The sequence below is a fragment of the Artemia sp. Qi Xiang Cuo genome, chromosome 10 (assembly GCF_049724085.1).
Source record: "Artemia sp. Qi Xiang Cuo chromosome 10, ASM4972408v1, whole genome shotgun sequence".
In the NCBI taxonomy this organism is placed as follows: Eukaryota; Metazoa; Arthropoda; class Branchiopoda; order Anostraca; family Artemiidae; genus Artemia; species Artemia sp. Qi Xiang Cuo.
This window is the reverse complement of record NC_142803.1, coordinates 41,258,639-41,273,273: the sequence shown is the minus strand read 5'-3', so window position 1 is coordinate 41,273,273 and position 14,635 is coordinate 41,258,639. Positions and strand designations below refer to the sequence as shown.

At 33.7% G+C, this 14,635-nt stretch overlaps 1 protein-coding gene across 2 annotated transcripts in view; it reads left to right on the top strand.

Annotated features, from left to right (window-relative positions):
• The first annotated feature begins 1,473 nt into the window (after positions 1–1,473).
• Positions 1,474–14,635, top strand: part of LOC148947771 (synaptic vesicle 2-related protein) — a 90,089-nt gene continuing 76,927 nt past the window's right edge. For both annotated transcript variants that reach the window (XM_089095428.1, XM_089095427.1), the window contains exons 1-2: positions 1,474–1,562; positions 6,583–6,777. In XM_089095428.1, the coding sequence (XP_088951554.1) occupies positions 6,594–6,777 (184 nt within the window). In that variant the 5' untranslated portion in view covers positions 1,474–1,562; positions 6,583–6,593. The remainder of the gene's footprint in view (positions 1,563–6,582; positions 6,778–14,635) is intronic.

The window sequence follows — 14,635 nt, the reverse complement described above, 5'->3', positions numbered from 1 at the left end:
GGTAAGATTAAATGACCGCGATAAGAAAAAGTGTCGATACTCATGTCAGTGTAATTAAAATAATAATAATAATCATAATTTAGTTATGACCCACATATGAACATTATAAATGACACTGCGGATTAATGTAAAATATAAAAGAAAAAATAACAACATCATTACTAAATCAAACAACAACAAAAAAAATACAAATTAACCGATATCACGATGAAAAAAACAAACTAAGGGGTCAGTGACATAAACAACATTACTAGTATTCATAATAATATTATAAGACACACTGGCCTGTCGCACGCACGAATAATTGACACCATACCGGTATACAATTTTTCTATTTTTAAAACGGCCGGGTAAATACATCAGATATTTACAATATCTAAAGTAACCACGTGTAAGTCTCCGTAAATCTTTTTTCCTCAGTAAGTGGTGGAATCCAGATAGAAAATTTACTTCTGGAGAGCAAAAATTATTATAAAGCCGAGCTAGGCCCTTACGGTAAAAACACCCTCTATTTGGAGATATCTTACCATATGACACACAAATATTTTTTAATGCATTAGTAATCAACTCGGAGCAAGTTTCAGAAATGGACGGGCAAAACGATATACCAAGCCGCTTAACTTTATCCAAACAAGGTAATGAAATCGAACCAAGGTTTAATGGAGATACAGAAATGCTACTATTAAAGCACATAAACTCACACTTTCCCATATTAACAGATAGGCCGATATCACCAAATAGAGAACACAGCTTACGAAAGTTCTGAGCCAGCCCTCGACGAAAAAAACTAACTAAAAGGACATCGTCGGCGTATGCAATATAACTTACACCAATATCACGAAAAAACACAGTAGGAGATAGATGTTTTAAACAAGTAGCGAGGACACATTTAAATATATAAAGAGATAAAACTCCTCCCTGTCCAACGCCTTTCCAAACAGCTACCGAATCAGAAGTATTTGACAGCCACTTAATACGCACATAAGAATTATCATACCAATATCGCAATGTAGAAATAACTGAATAATTGACTCCGGAACAAGCAAGGGAATGCAAGGCCTGGGCATTAACAACATTATCAAAAGCCCCAGAAATGTCTACTGTGCAGCAATACAATTAACGCTTCTAGGCAAAAGCTTCCTTTAACAGCCGGCTGAGCACATGATGCGCCTGGGGGCAACCAACCCCTCTTCTAAATCCTAGTTGAAAAGACGAAAAATGGGGATGGCGGATTTTTTCACGGGGAAAATAGATTACTCAGAAAATGTGAAACTTCCTCACTATTCAAAAGCGTAACATAATTGTAACATAAATTTCAGAACGTAACAAAAATTAACGCTTTTAGGACCGTAACGTAAAACATACCGTTTTATTTAAAACGTACCAAAATGGTACGAACGTAACCTTGGTGGTAACCCTGGCCCAAATCAGCATTGAACATAGATGTCATTTTGCAGAGGAATTTTAAACAGACGCCGACACGGTTACAGCCACACCAAACCTAATGTTTTACAGAAAGTAGAATTTACTGTTAGAAAACAAACTAAGAAACTCAATTGCAGGTAATAAAAAGTAGAGACTTGAGGTTATTGTTTTATCAAGTATAAGAGAATTCTAGCCCATTAAATAAGGATGAAGTTATCTTTGATCTCCCTCTTTATCTTGCTAAACCAGTACCTCAAATTACCATTTCTTATACAGGAATCTCCCTAAAATGCATAATATATTTTGGCAGTTTTTAGTTTGACTTAAAAGCAAGGATACTAAATTTTAAATTGACAATATATTAACTCCTGAGAAATTTTTTGATAAACTATCATAGCTGATTGTCATCCATTTGACAAGGGGCTAAACATTTTTCTTTCCTGATCCACATTAATGCTTTTGTACTGTAAGCCCCCAATTTATGGACAGTTCAGTAGCAATGCACCATGCATTGCTTGGTAAATGAAAGAGCACATCTGCAGTATCCTGGGAACAGCTTTGGGGATCAAGCTGAAACTTTAAGGGAGTGTACAGGACAAGCAGACTTCAGATCTTGAATTTGTGGAGGAGGGAAAAGATGAAATTTGGCAAATTTTATTTCTGATGTAAATGGGAGGTAAGTTTATACTTTACCCCCACCCCCTAATGTGCAAATATATACCCTGAATTGGTATATAGGGGTGGGGGTAAAATTCATTTCCAACAAAAATGATTATTATATCTGGAAACAGCATAAAAAAAGGCATCAATTAGTATATTCACTTTATTTGTAAGTCAATAATATGATTTGGTAAAAATTTACCTGAAATTCTAGTTTAGCTACTTTTTTTCTATCTTGGAAAGGGGTTAGGTTAGGAGAATAAATCTTTCAGTAATGAATCCAGGGCCAAAAAGGATGCTAGGATGGGGGAGGGTGCCCCCTCACCCCCTGGATCTGCCACTGTGGTGAATTTGCAGTGGGCAATATAATTTAGCTAGTATGAAAGTGAAAACATCATTTAATGTTTTTTTTATGTTCTTTCATTATTCATATAAAATACCTTTGGGGCCCCTTTAGGGGCTCAATTGTATATCTAAGGCCTTAAATTATATATCTAGCAAGACAAGGTAGTGTTGGACCTCCTGTAGAAAAACCTCACTGGTGGTGTTTTGTGGTTATGATTTGACATCTTGGTTTAGCCTCCATTTAGCATTGACCCAGTCTTGACAACTTTTTCTTGAAGCCTTTTCCTGTAGTACTCTAAAAGAAAGTTTGAGTGAGGTTGGATTTTCTTCATAGGTCTTGGAGTGTTGGGATAAGCTTTATTGCTCTTATTTGAACACCCTCCAGCACCTTCACATTCATCTTATAGCTGGGAAAGGCTAAGGTCATGCCAAATTTTGGGTGAGGGCAAACTATGCTTTTATAAAGCTTCAGTATCACATGGGGCTTCCTGTGGTGAATATTTGTTTTATGAGGCCAAGGGTCTGGTTTCCTTTTGCAACTTGAGCATGTATAAGAGAGTAAAACTTTAAATCATACTCCACAATGACCCAAAGGTTCCCTTCCTCATTAACTGCCTCAAGCTGGGTGTCTCCTAAACCATAAGGATGTTTTAGATTGTTACATCCAAGATGTAGGACTTTTAATTTTGAGGCATTTTGGGAAAGGGATCAGAATGCCAAACATTTTTGTCTCCTAAATATTGATTTGTCTGAAAAAGGATCCACACTTTTTTTTCTTAAAGTTAGAAGTTCATTTTTTTAAGGTATTATGTCAAAGAGATCCTTATGCTTTTGCCTAAAAAAGTTCAAAAATTATTTTTTCTGATCAATTAAGAATCAATGATTCAGATCAATGGTTTCTAATCATTGTTATACTTTCAGCCCAGTTGCTCAACTTTGAATGTTTTTGATTATTCCAGACAGAAATGTTTACTTAGCACAAAAACGTGGTCTTAAATTTGGTCTCTCCAATCAGCTGGAAAATTGCATTCATAAGTTTCTTGGTCAGGTGCCCCTTTGCAGAAAACATATCTGAAACTAATTTTGGCTGTATTGGTTGATGATTCCCAATTTTTTTGTTTTCAATTGATTTGCAGCTTACTTGGCCAAACAACCCTAAAAGCTAATAAACATTTTGAAAGAAATAGGTTGTATCAATGCCTGAAACCAAAAAGTGGGCCTATTATTGGTTTTTGCCAATTGATGTGAAACTTTAAAGGTAAATAGACTGGGTCAATGAGAACCAAGGATAATGAATTTTGGAAGAAAAATGTTTTATATTGATTTTTAGTGTAAAAATTCTGATTTGTTTTTGAGTTTCAGACTATGTAGATATCTCAATAAAACATTTCAGGACCAGGGAATCTCAATCAAGACAAAAAGTAAAGTAAACAAATCTGGTTGGTTTGATTTGTGATGCCTCTTTTTTCAAGACTGCAAAGAAAAATCCTTTAATAAATGAACTTGACATGCATCTATATAAACAAAGAAACAGTTACAACTAAAAATTAAATATTCTTTTTCTGTAAGTCAGGGCTGGTAATTTCATCCTCTCAAGTTTTTCTAGATACTGTAGCCTTTCTACTTAATTCTCTGAGAAATTTTACTGCATATGCTTAGACAGATTCCATAGATATCATCTTCATCTTGAATTAAGGGGGTGAGCAATAACTCCCTAAAAATTATTTAAGGGCTTGACAACAGCCATAAATAATCCTCTGTTTGAATTGGTATTTTTAAAAACAATGGAGATTCTAATTATGTCTGACAAAACAATGGTACACAATTTTCTATATCTTCAACACTGTTTAAAGGTACTTGCAAATTTTTAGAATTGTTGATGTAATGTGATTGAATTTGGATTTCTCATATTGAATGCAGATCCCAACATTCCCAAGCCTATACTGAAAGATAATTTTATGGAGGGGATTTATACATATACTGTTGTGGCAAGGCATTGTAGTCTAAAGTTTATAGGCTCTTGAAGATGTCTATCACTAAGGTAGTTAGGTGTAATTGATAGACTTATCTCTTGACCATAGACTAGTTCTAATATTAATCCTCTGAATTGCTTCATGTTCATATCTTTGATTCTTTTTCAACCAGGTAACACATCAAGCAGCAGATCTTTATCCAGAAAAACCATCCATCATACAATTAATTTTAGGAAGCAAAGGTAGATAGATGGTAGATAGATAAACGTTTATTTTCACCAAAATCTTCATGGCACTGCCAAATTTCTTTGGTATAGTCACAATAAAAAGCATTAGTCACATTATACAATCATAGTCACATTAAAAATTTAATATTAAAAAAAAATATGCTAATCAATCCTCCTGATTATTGTTGTAAATATTTACAAAACTAGGTATAACACTTTTTACTTACCACTGATGGGCACAGTGTACCAGCTGAAGTTTCTCAACAGGCACTGCAACCCTACATGGGAGTCATGTTGTTGTGAATTGTGGGGGGGAAAGGGTTTTGTGGATTGGGTAGATCAGAAATCTTCTTCCAAAATCCATGGAGAGTTTCTCTCTTCTTTTTTTCAGAGTTTGCATTTTAAATTTTGTCAGCTGCTCTTCATATGACATCTCTACCTGCTTTGATACTATCATTAGAGCTCTTTTCTGAGCTCTTTCAATCCTGGGGCTTTGCTCAGTCGTCAGTCCAAAATGCCATACAGGGAGCTGCATATTCCAGAATTGGGCGAATAAAAGATGTAAATATTTGGAGGAGGTGATCTGTAGGGGCGCCATGTTTTGACATAAGATTGAGCATCTGCAGCCCAGCATTACCCTTTTTTACTAGACTAGATGTGTTTACCTCCCACTTTAAATCACTGGTAATAATAACTCCCAAGAGTTTAATGTTCCTTACTTTAAGAGAATCAGAGATAGTTGGTAGAAAATTTGGTTCAGAAGAATTTAAAAATGAAATAGTTAAAATTCAAGATTTACTGTCCTTTTCTTTCATATTTGATCTGGAAGAACAAAGGGACATTAAATCACTCTCATTTATGCTTAAAAGGCAGGCCTTAATATCTTCAAAGTCAACTTTGTTGAACATCTTCAAAGCAAAATTTATGTTGCACAAGCATGGTGTTTAAATCCCATTCAAGACAAATTGCATTTTTGGAGGCATAGGATAGTCAAGCTGTCAAAAAATTTGAAAGAACTATTAATATTCTTTTAAAAAATGAAAATGAATAGGGACCCAATCTAGCACCCTGAAGGCCCCCACAAGATACGTAAGAATTTTATGTTTATCTGTTTTAAAATTAGAATATATTTGCTATATGATCAAAATTTTATGTTCTAAATCTCTATAAGTGCTTAGTGATCAAGACTACTGAAAGCTTTTGTTACATGTGGAAAAACAGCCTGAATGTAGGCTCATCATGGGCTATTGTATTTTCTTTGGCCTGTATCTTATGCCAATCATTTTTTGGGAAAGCCTAAGATTGCTTGTTTTTTACCTTAATCTAAAATTTAAGAATCATTAAATTCAGTTACAGCTGAGGCTATGAAGGTTGTTCTTCAGCTGGAATTACCCAGGGATTTATTACTATAGATGGTTTTTCAAAGATCAAATTTGATGGCAGCATGCTAGTGAACTTTTTAGATACTGTTCTTAAACCTCAAAGAAATCAGAATGTATTTAAAAACTCTTATGTTAAAATTTCTTTGGCTATATCTTTTTTTGGTCAACAGCAGTTGTTGAAAATCTCTTTGTAAAAGCTTCATAGACATGCACGTACTGTATGTTTGATGTCATGAGAAGCCAACAGTAGTTAGTTTGTTATAAAGATATGAAGGGAAACTTCAAAATGCAACAGTAGGTCCTAATTTTGGCTATAGATCATTTCCTGAAAGTGCATGGGGTCAAATGGTGCAAAAAGTACATTCTCAGACTCAAATTTTCTCAGTTTTGGGCCAGTATCAGGGAAGGTGAATATACCTCCCCTACCCTTGCATGGAAGAATAATTTTACCCTTATAATTTTCTGCCATGTTAAAAGAAAATTTCTGTTAACTGTACAAGAAGAAAGGAAAACAAATTTCTGATATAAAAAAGGTGGTGGAATAAATATTTTTTATTTAAATTATTATAGATGCATCAACCATGACATCGCCAACCAATTCTGATGATTCAAATCCAAATTATGAAAGAATAGAAGACATTGAGATATCTCCAGAGCCAAGAGTTCCTGATCAACTTAAAAGTTTCAACAATCCAAATTGGATAAATTTTGATACTACATCAGGCATTGAAATGAGTGCTGTCAATTCGGGTGTTGTATCTTCTGGTGAGTTTATATCTCTAATACCTCAGTTCATTTCAAGTTTTTTCTTTAAATTTAGCTAAAACTAACAGTATATCTTAATGAACAAAAACTGTGCTAAAAATCAGCCTTGGGAGACTCTGATGATGCTACAATTCCTGTGTCAAGAGAGATTAGGATGGCATGGGAATGTCAAATTCCTTCCATATTGTATTTTGAAGCCATACCAAATACAGTTGAAGTAATAAGATTATAACCAGTACAATTTTTACAAGCTTTTGAAAACTATTGTCCTGCACAAAAAAGGAGAGGAAACTTAACAGATCAGAAGGGTCCACTCCATGCTCCCCATTATGTTGAATGGGCACTGTTACCATTGAGAATATTGACTGCTGTTTGAGTGCAATATGTGCTTCTCATAGTAAAAAGAAGCTCACGTTGATGAGTGTTATAATCAAGTCCAACAAGCTAATCCTTTTGTCTAAAAGCCTAATAAAAAAAATGTCCAAAGGAAAGGAAGTGGAAATGTCTAATTTGATTCTTGAGTTTCTTGAGACAAAGAGTTTCCATTAATTCTCAATAGTGCACCTCTTTTCTTTCTGTTGCTTGTTTACTGTTTGCTGTTAATTTGATTATAAGAAAAAGTTGTGTTATTGAAAAATCATTGAGTATATATAATATACAGTATTTGTTTAGAATACGGAGGAGGGGGGGGAGTTGAGGGTAAAATGAAGCAGTTCGCATTTAGAAATGATATGAGCAAGTATTTTAAAATGTTTTGGAGTAGTTCCCAGGATAGGAAAGTTTCCCCAAAGTAAGGAATTGGGTGTCACCTTAGAGTCTGTTTAAGAGCTTAAATCTGATTTGTGAGTGAAACAATATATTTAGAAATAGTATAAAAAAAGGCATCATCTAGTTTTTTCACCTTGTTCCTACATCAATAGTGGCCTACCAATGCCCTCTCCATCTTTTAAAATGTCACACGAAGTTCCAACCATCCACTGGTTAAAGAAAAGCGCTCAATAGTTGTGACTGAAAAGCCCATAGCCAAAATCAAAGAAAAGGAAGATAGCTAGTATTGCTATCTACAATTGCTGCTTACTCTAGATATTTTGGCTACTGTTTGGATTGTTTTAGTCCTCTTCTCATAATTTTGTTAGGTATAGTTAGAACGACAAAGAAAAAGCCATTACCTTGAAGTATCTTAATTTTAATGATTAGACCCTGGTGTCTTACCAATAAGGGAATGTGATTTTACCAATAAGGGAATGTGATTGTGGTAAGGTGATTCTTATGGTATTTAGGTGATGTTGTGGTAGATGCCTTTATTCTCCCTTTATAGTGGAGATAAATTATGGCCCTAAGGTAATTAAACTTTGCTAGTGTGCCTTAGGCTATGACCGGACTAATGAGGCTTACCAGCTGGGTATATTCGAGAGACTAAATGTAGATTGTAGAGAGGTTGGCTATAACACAATACTTTTATTCAGTTAGCATATACTAATACAAGGTTTGATAATATATATATATATTCTACTGGGACTGGTTGTCCCAAATAGACCACAAGTGTATGAAAACTATAATAATATATAACAGGACAATTAAACGCGTACAAAAATCCGGCAATAATCCAAGGTATTCTTAATACGATAATAAACGGGCAGAAGTTGACCTTGAAAGTAAAAGAGTCCACCCTCAGTCTAAAAAATCTTATTATGTATATGACAAACAATCCGCACCCATCCGGTTTATTTACATTATTAGTTAGAAAATCCCCTATTGAGCAAGTTCCCTCCATTCTTAAGCATTCCAGAATATGTACCGTATTCTAAGTAAAAAGTAAGAGTTAGAAACTTTTGTGTTTACTTCATAATATTTTTACTAAATTCCAAATTGACTTAATTAGAAAGCTTCACCTCAATACTCCCTATTAAAAGAAGAGTTGTCCCAATTCTCATTATTTTACTTTTAAAACAACTTAATTTTGTACATAGTTACATGCCATCTTTGGGTCATTCTGTGCATATACCCTCAGTGGGTTTCCTTAGGGTCATGTTTCTTGTCAATAATATGCCATGGCCGTTTTTTTCCAAGGATCTTAATTTTGAAATTCATCCTTGTTTCTCTTTTTCTCTGTCTCTAAGACTGGAAAATACTCTTTTTACCCTTTTCATATGCATCTTCTGTTTTAGCTTGCGCCCCAATGGCTTAAGCATTATATTAGTGGTTCTGCTTAAATAAGATTTAAAGTTATATTCTAAACGCTTATTAATTATTTGAGTTTAAATTTAATTCCCATTAATAATTTAACTTATCTGGGTGATGTGGTTGATATACCATTTATTTTTCGATTTTAGAAATGCCTTGGATAAATTACACATAACAATTTTTGGTTTTTAAATTTTCACATATTTTTCCAGCACAAAGCATTTTCACATTTTTTCAATAATATAAGCCATTTAGGCTATTTAGAATATTCTCTAGGCCTAAATTACGTTCTGATTTTATATCACTTTCTGATGAACTTGTAGTAAAGTCTGTAATACTGCATACAGTTTCCAAAATACTATTTGACCATTTATGGGTTTGTTTCTGATGGTATGAGCTGTTGGTATCAGGATACAATTCAACTGGCTTTGAAATTTGCTACTTTCCAAAAATGCGTCAAAAAATGATTGAAAAAAAGGATCCGAAAAAATGTTACGAAAAATTTGATTTCGAAAAAAAAATTAAGGCTGTATCTGAAATAAATATTCATATTAGAATACACATAAAGCATAAAGTGTTACACATATAGAAAAAAGAAACACTCAATTTTGTATATATCACTGCATTCTTTTTTTTTTTTTTTTTTTTTTTTTTTAACGAAGGCTAATTACTTTTAATTAATTTCTCCTCTTTTTACTCTAAACATAATATGCCGCTTCAATAGAAACATTATGTTTCTTGCTGGCGACTTGTTTCATTATCCTCTTCAACTTAATATAGAATTATTAATCACTTAACAGATTGTTTCGCAATAAAAAATATTTATACATTTACTCGAAGTCAAACATTTATATATAACTTTAAATCACTAGTTAAAACTTAAAGTAAATAAAAACATAGTATATACACAAGCATTGTGTAATAAACTTACACAAGCATTGTTAAGTAACAAAACTTAGAAACACCATTTATAAAAAAAAATATTTGGTTAAAGTTTTAAAAGTTATTTTAAAACACTATATAGTAATTTAACTAGACACAAAGCATTTTTTTTCAAAGTAGATTTCTCATAAAGCAACAGTAAAATGTGGTATAACTTTTTTTTGATTAGTAAAACACTCAAATTACTAATTTATTTATAATAACAAGTATTATTGCTGACATAGCAACAAAATTTGCTCCATTATCTATCATAAATTCCCCTTTTACTTTCATATTTATGAACTCATAGTGCCAACCGAATTGTCTACGTTAGTAGATAACACAATTTTTTTTTTTTTTTTTTTTTTTTTTTTATTTTTTTTACAGGGGTTCTTAGATCCTTCCCTCCGAGGGTTTCTTATAATTTGTATGTTTCTTATGATATCAATATTTAAAAACACAGTTAATCAATCCCAAAACCACGATAGCAGTTATTAAATATCCCCAAGTTGAGGCTAATAAGCCTTTATAATAAGTGGTTCTTTCTATTTCCGTTTAGAAAATGGGATTATTAATTTCCAGATTCTTATTTAGATTTTCCAGAATCGTCGAAAATCCGAGTCTTTCTTCTCTTATTTTTTCCGGTATTGAGATATTAGCTAATTTCTTTATCATATTTTGTTCTTTTATAATTCTTTCATTGTCGTGTTCCAAATTTGTGACTTTAAAAAGATTTATGTTGGGTATAGACTCCATTTTTTTATATTTATCTCACTAATTCCCAACATTAGAGACGATATGAATGTCTCTTTTGTCGTTAAAGGACAAGATGGGGGGATATGAATCAGGCCAATCCCTTTTATTTGTAAATCTGTTGTATTCCTTGGCCCCGAACAATTTTTGTATCTCAACTGCGCCTTATAGGGTTGTTAAACGCGGAATGTAAAAACATTTTCACTTATTTTTTTCCATAGTTCAAGATTAATTTCGCTCACTATACCAATCGCATTCTTTTAGTAGGAGACTTGAGGGTTCCATCTCCTCCCAAAGTCTAATAGCATAGATTTTCTTGCGCGTAGATGTGATATAGTCCCTAAGTTGCAACAGGGTATTTTATCATTGTAACATTTAATTATTTTTGGTCGTTCTGGTATCCTATATTTTAAGTTGGAAATGGCTATAAATGGTAGCAAGTTATTTATCCTAATCCAGCTTGTGGTGTTCGTCAACTTTGTAGGGAAAGTATTTAATTGGAACAGTGCGTATTCTTCATTTTTAACTAGGGGTACCTTTAAAAATATCCATAACTCCCCTGGCTTAATTAATAAATATTTTTCCGCCATGCTATCAAAGTATAGAATACTTTTAATAGAATAGTTTTATAGAATAGTTGTGGTAAGGTGATTCTTATGGTATTTAGGTGATGTTGTGGTAGATGCCTTTATTCTCCCTTTATAGGGGAGAAAAAAGTTTTATTAAAAAAAATATAACACATTAACAACAAAACCCGAAGTTTATTAAACTTATATGGGCAGACATCACACTTTACAAAACCCTGCATACACAATTACTACCAGCCAGCCTTAGACCAGCTCCCCCAAAAAAAAGGGCAAAAAATAATAATAAGAAAATAAATAAATAAAAATAAACGAAATAAATTAATTTCTAAAATTTTCACGACCTAATTGGATACCAAAGACACAAAACTAAAAATCATTCATTCTATTCTACCTCCTCGTCGCCCTCCCAAAAAAAGTCTCACAATCACTTGAGAGAAAATTCGCCCAGCAAGGATTAAAACTCATATGCAGACAAACACTGTCCTTTTAATTTACTGCGAAATTCATTTAGCTCATCAATTGTTGAAATTGCTTGCGTTAATGGTTCCCACACCCGAGGGCCAACATGTCTTATGGAAAAAACGGATCGCTTTGTAATAACCTGAGGTCGCCGAATTAGTGTTGATGTTCTAGTCGAGTAGTTATGAAAATTAACACCACTTGTAAACATTTCCCTAAAACACTCAGGTAATAACGCGTGTGTATATTTAAACATAAAAAGAGCATTATAAAAACGGAATAATCCAGCCACCGGTAATATATTTACTTGATTATATCTATGTCTATTAGACATATTATGATTATCTCCAGTTAAAACACGTAGGGCATTATTTTGTAAACTTCTAAGGGGACGAAGGTGAATTAAAAACGTGCTTGACCACACAAGACAACCATATAGAAGGTATGGGTGAACAAAAGAAAAATAAAGCAATCTCATAATTTCTTTCGGAAAAAAGTGCTTCAGTTTTCTCATTATCCCAACATTTCTTGCAACCTTGCCACTAACACATGAAATGTGCTCTTTGAAGTTAAGGCACTCATCAACAATCACCCCTAGATACTTTGTCGAAACTTCCCGAGGCAGAATGTTTTCACCGAACTGTATTTTGTCAATCCAAGGGTAGTAATTGCTACTTCTCCCATACATTACAAAATGGGATTTTGCATGGTTTAGCTGAAGTCTGTTAACCCTCCTCCATTTTTCAATGTTTAACATGCCAGTCTGAAGATTCTGTATAAGCATTTCCCCGGTTTTTGCTGCAACAGTTTGATGTGTGTCATCAGCGAAATAAGGCAAAATAGATTTTGATGCTCCAGTATCACGACATTTTAAATCAAAAGACAGTCCATTGATAGCATTTCGCAGGTCATCAATATATATATAAGAAACAGTAGTGGCCCCAAAACAGACCCTTGAGGGACATCGAATTCAACACTTTTAACTACCGATCTAATTTCACCAGCACTGAAACACTGCTTTCTGTCCTGGAGAAAAAATTCCAATAGACGATAAAACATACCTCGAAAACCACAATTCCTCAGCTTCACCAGAAGAATTCTATGGTCCACTGCATCAAAGGCTTTCACAATGTCCAAAAAAACAGATGCAACTTTCCACCCTTGGTCCAGAGCATCGTTCACAAAAGTCGTGAGAAAAAGAAGATCTTGATCTGTCGACATTGCTTTACGAAATCCAAACTGAGTTTTACTAAAATACTTTTTATTCTCAAGAAAATCAACCATCCTGCCACTAATCAATTTTTCAAAAACTCGATAAAACTGGCAGCTATGAAATCGGCCAATAATCATTCGGCAAATGTTTTTCTCCGCCCTTAAAAAGCGGAACCACTCTAGCAATTTTCATAAAATCGGGAAAAACACCAACTTTTAGGCACATATTAAATAGAACACAAACCTGGTCGCATATTTCCGAGAAAACATACTTAAGTACACGCAATGAAAGGAAGTCAGCACTCGAAGCATTATTTCTCATGTTCCACAATGTGGTACGTAATTCACTAGCAGTTACTGGTTTCAGATATGCAGATACATCACTTTCCTCGGGTAAAAACTGGTGGTATGTTCCATCCTCAGAAAATTTTCTCGTGGAGTTCGCTATCCTTTTACCAACAATAGAAAAATGGTCACACATATTATCTACAATCGAAGAATAAGTGTTGAAATTTTCAGGAAAAATTGAACTTTTGAAAGGGCTGAGAACAGAGTGAATTACTCTCCACGTTTGCCTGGGATTACCTGCACTTTTTTTAAACTCATTTCGATAATAATTAATTCTCGCTGCTCGTAATAGGTTATTGAGTTCACAATTATATTTCTTGTATCTCACTTTCGCCTCAGGAGACAATACAGAATATTTATATAGCAGTCTTCGATTTGATATGGCCTTCATCAGTCCTCTAGTAATCCAGGGTTTTCTAGGGATAACATGAAGCGCCGGCTTGTTAATAACTGTACCACTTTCTTTTAGTAATTTAGTTATTTCTGAATACCACAATGAAAACTTTTCATTCACTTGCAGATCAGTACTTTCTAAAAAGTCAAATTGAGTGTTCTTTAATTTTCTTCTGAATATGTTAAGAGCCTCAGCATCCATTTTCAATGCAGAAGTTTGTGGTGGTATATTCATAGCTGTAGGGACACCAAACTCTCTAATAACAACAAGACCACCAAAATGATCAGAAACATCATTCAAAATAACATCAGCAAGATCATACTCCACATTAACAAATATATTATCCAAAAGTGATTCTGAGCGCAAAGTCACTCGACTACATATATTAACTGTCGGTCTTAAACCGTAACCCAACATAACATTTAAAAAATCACGAACTCTCGCGTTTACATTTACTGAAAATAGATCAAGATAAAAGTCTCCACAAACAAAGCATGGGCGACAACTTATCCATTTGCCGCTCCAGCAAATCATTAAATTCCTGCACATTTCCAGATGGAGGTCGATAAACAACCACCACAAAGAAAAATTTTCCTGACTTACAAAGTTCAACCACCATTGATTCAAAAACCATCTCTTTATTCACATGTAGATCGTTCCGTATTTTCATTATTATATTCTTCCTGCAATATAAAGCCAATCCACCATGTAATCGTGATTCCCTATTCTGCGTCACACGGTCATAACTATCAATTTCAAGTAGACTCATTGCATGATTACGAAGCCACGTTTCATTTAATGCAAGCACATCCAACTCAGAAAACTTACATAGTTCGGTTAAAAAATTAAATGAACTAGAAAGATCTTGACAATTCAAATGGAAAATGCTCAAACTTTGCTGACCCATAGTAGATTTATTTCCAATATCAACTGGAAATTTATATTTAACCACTGGAAAATCCTCCATCGTTCCTTCATCATAATCCGGATTTAAGACCCC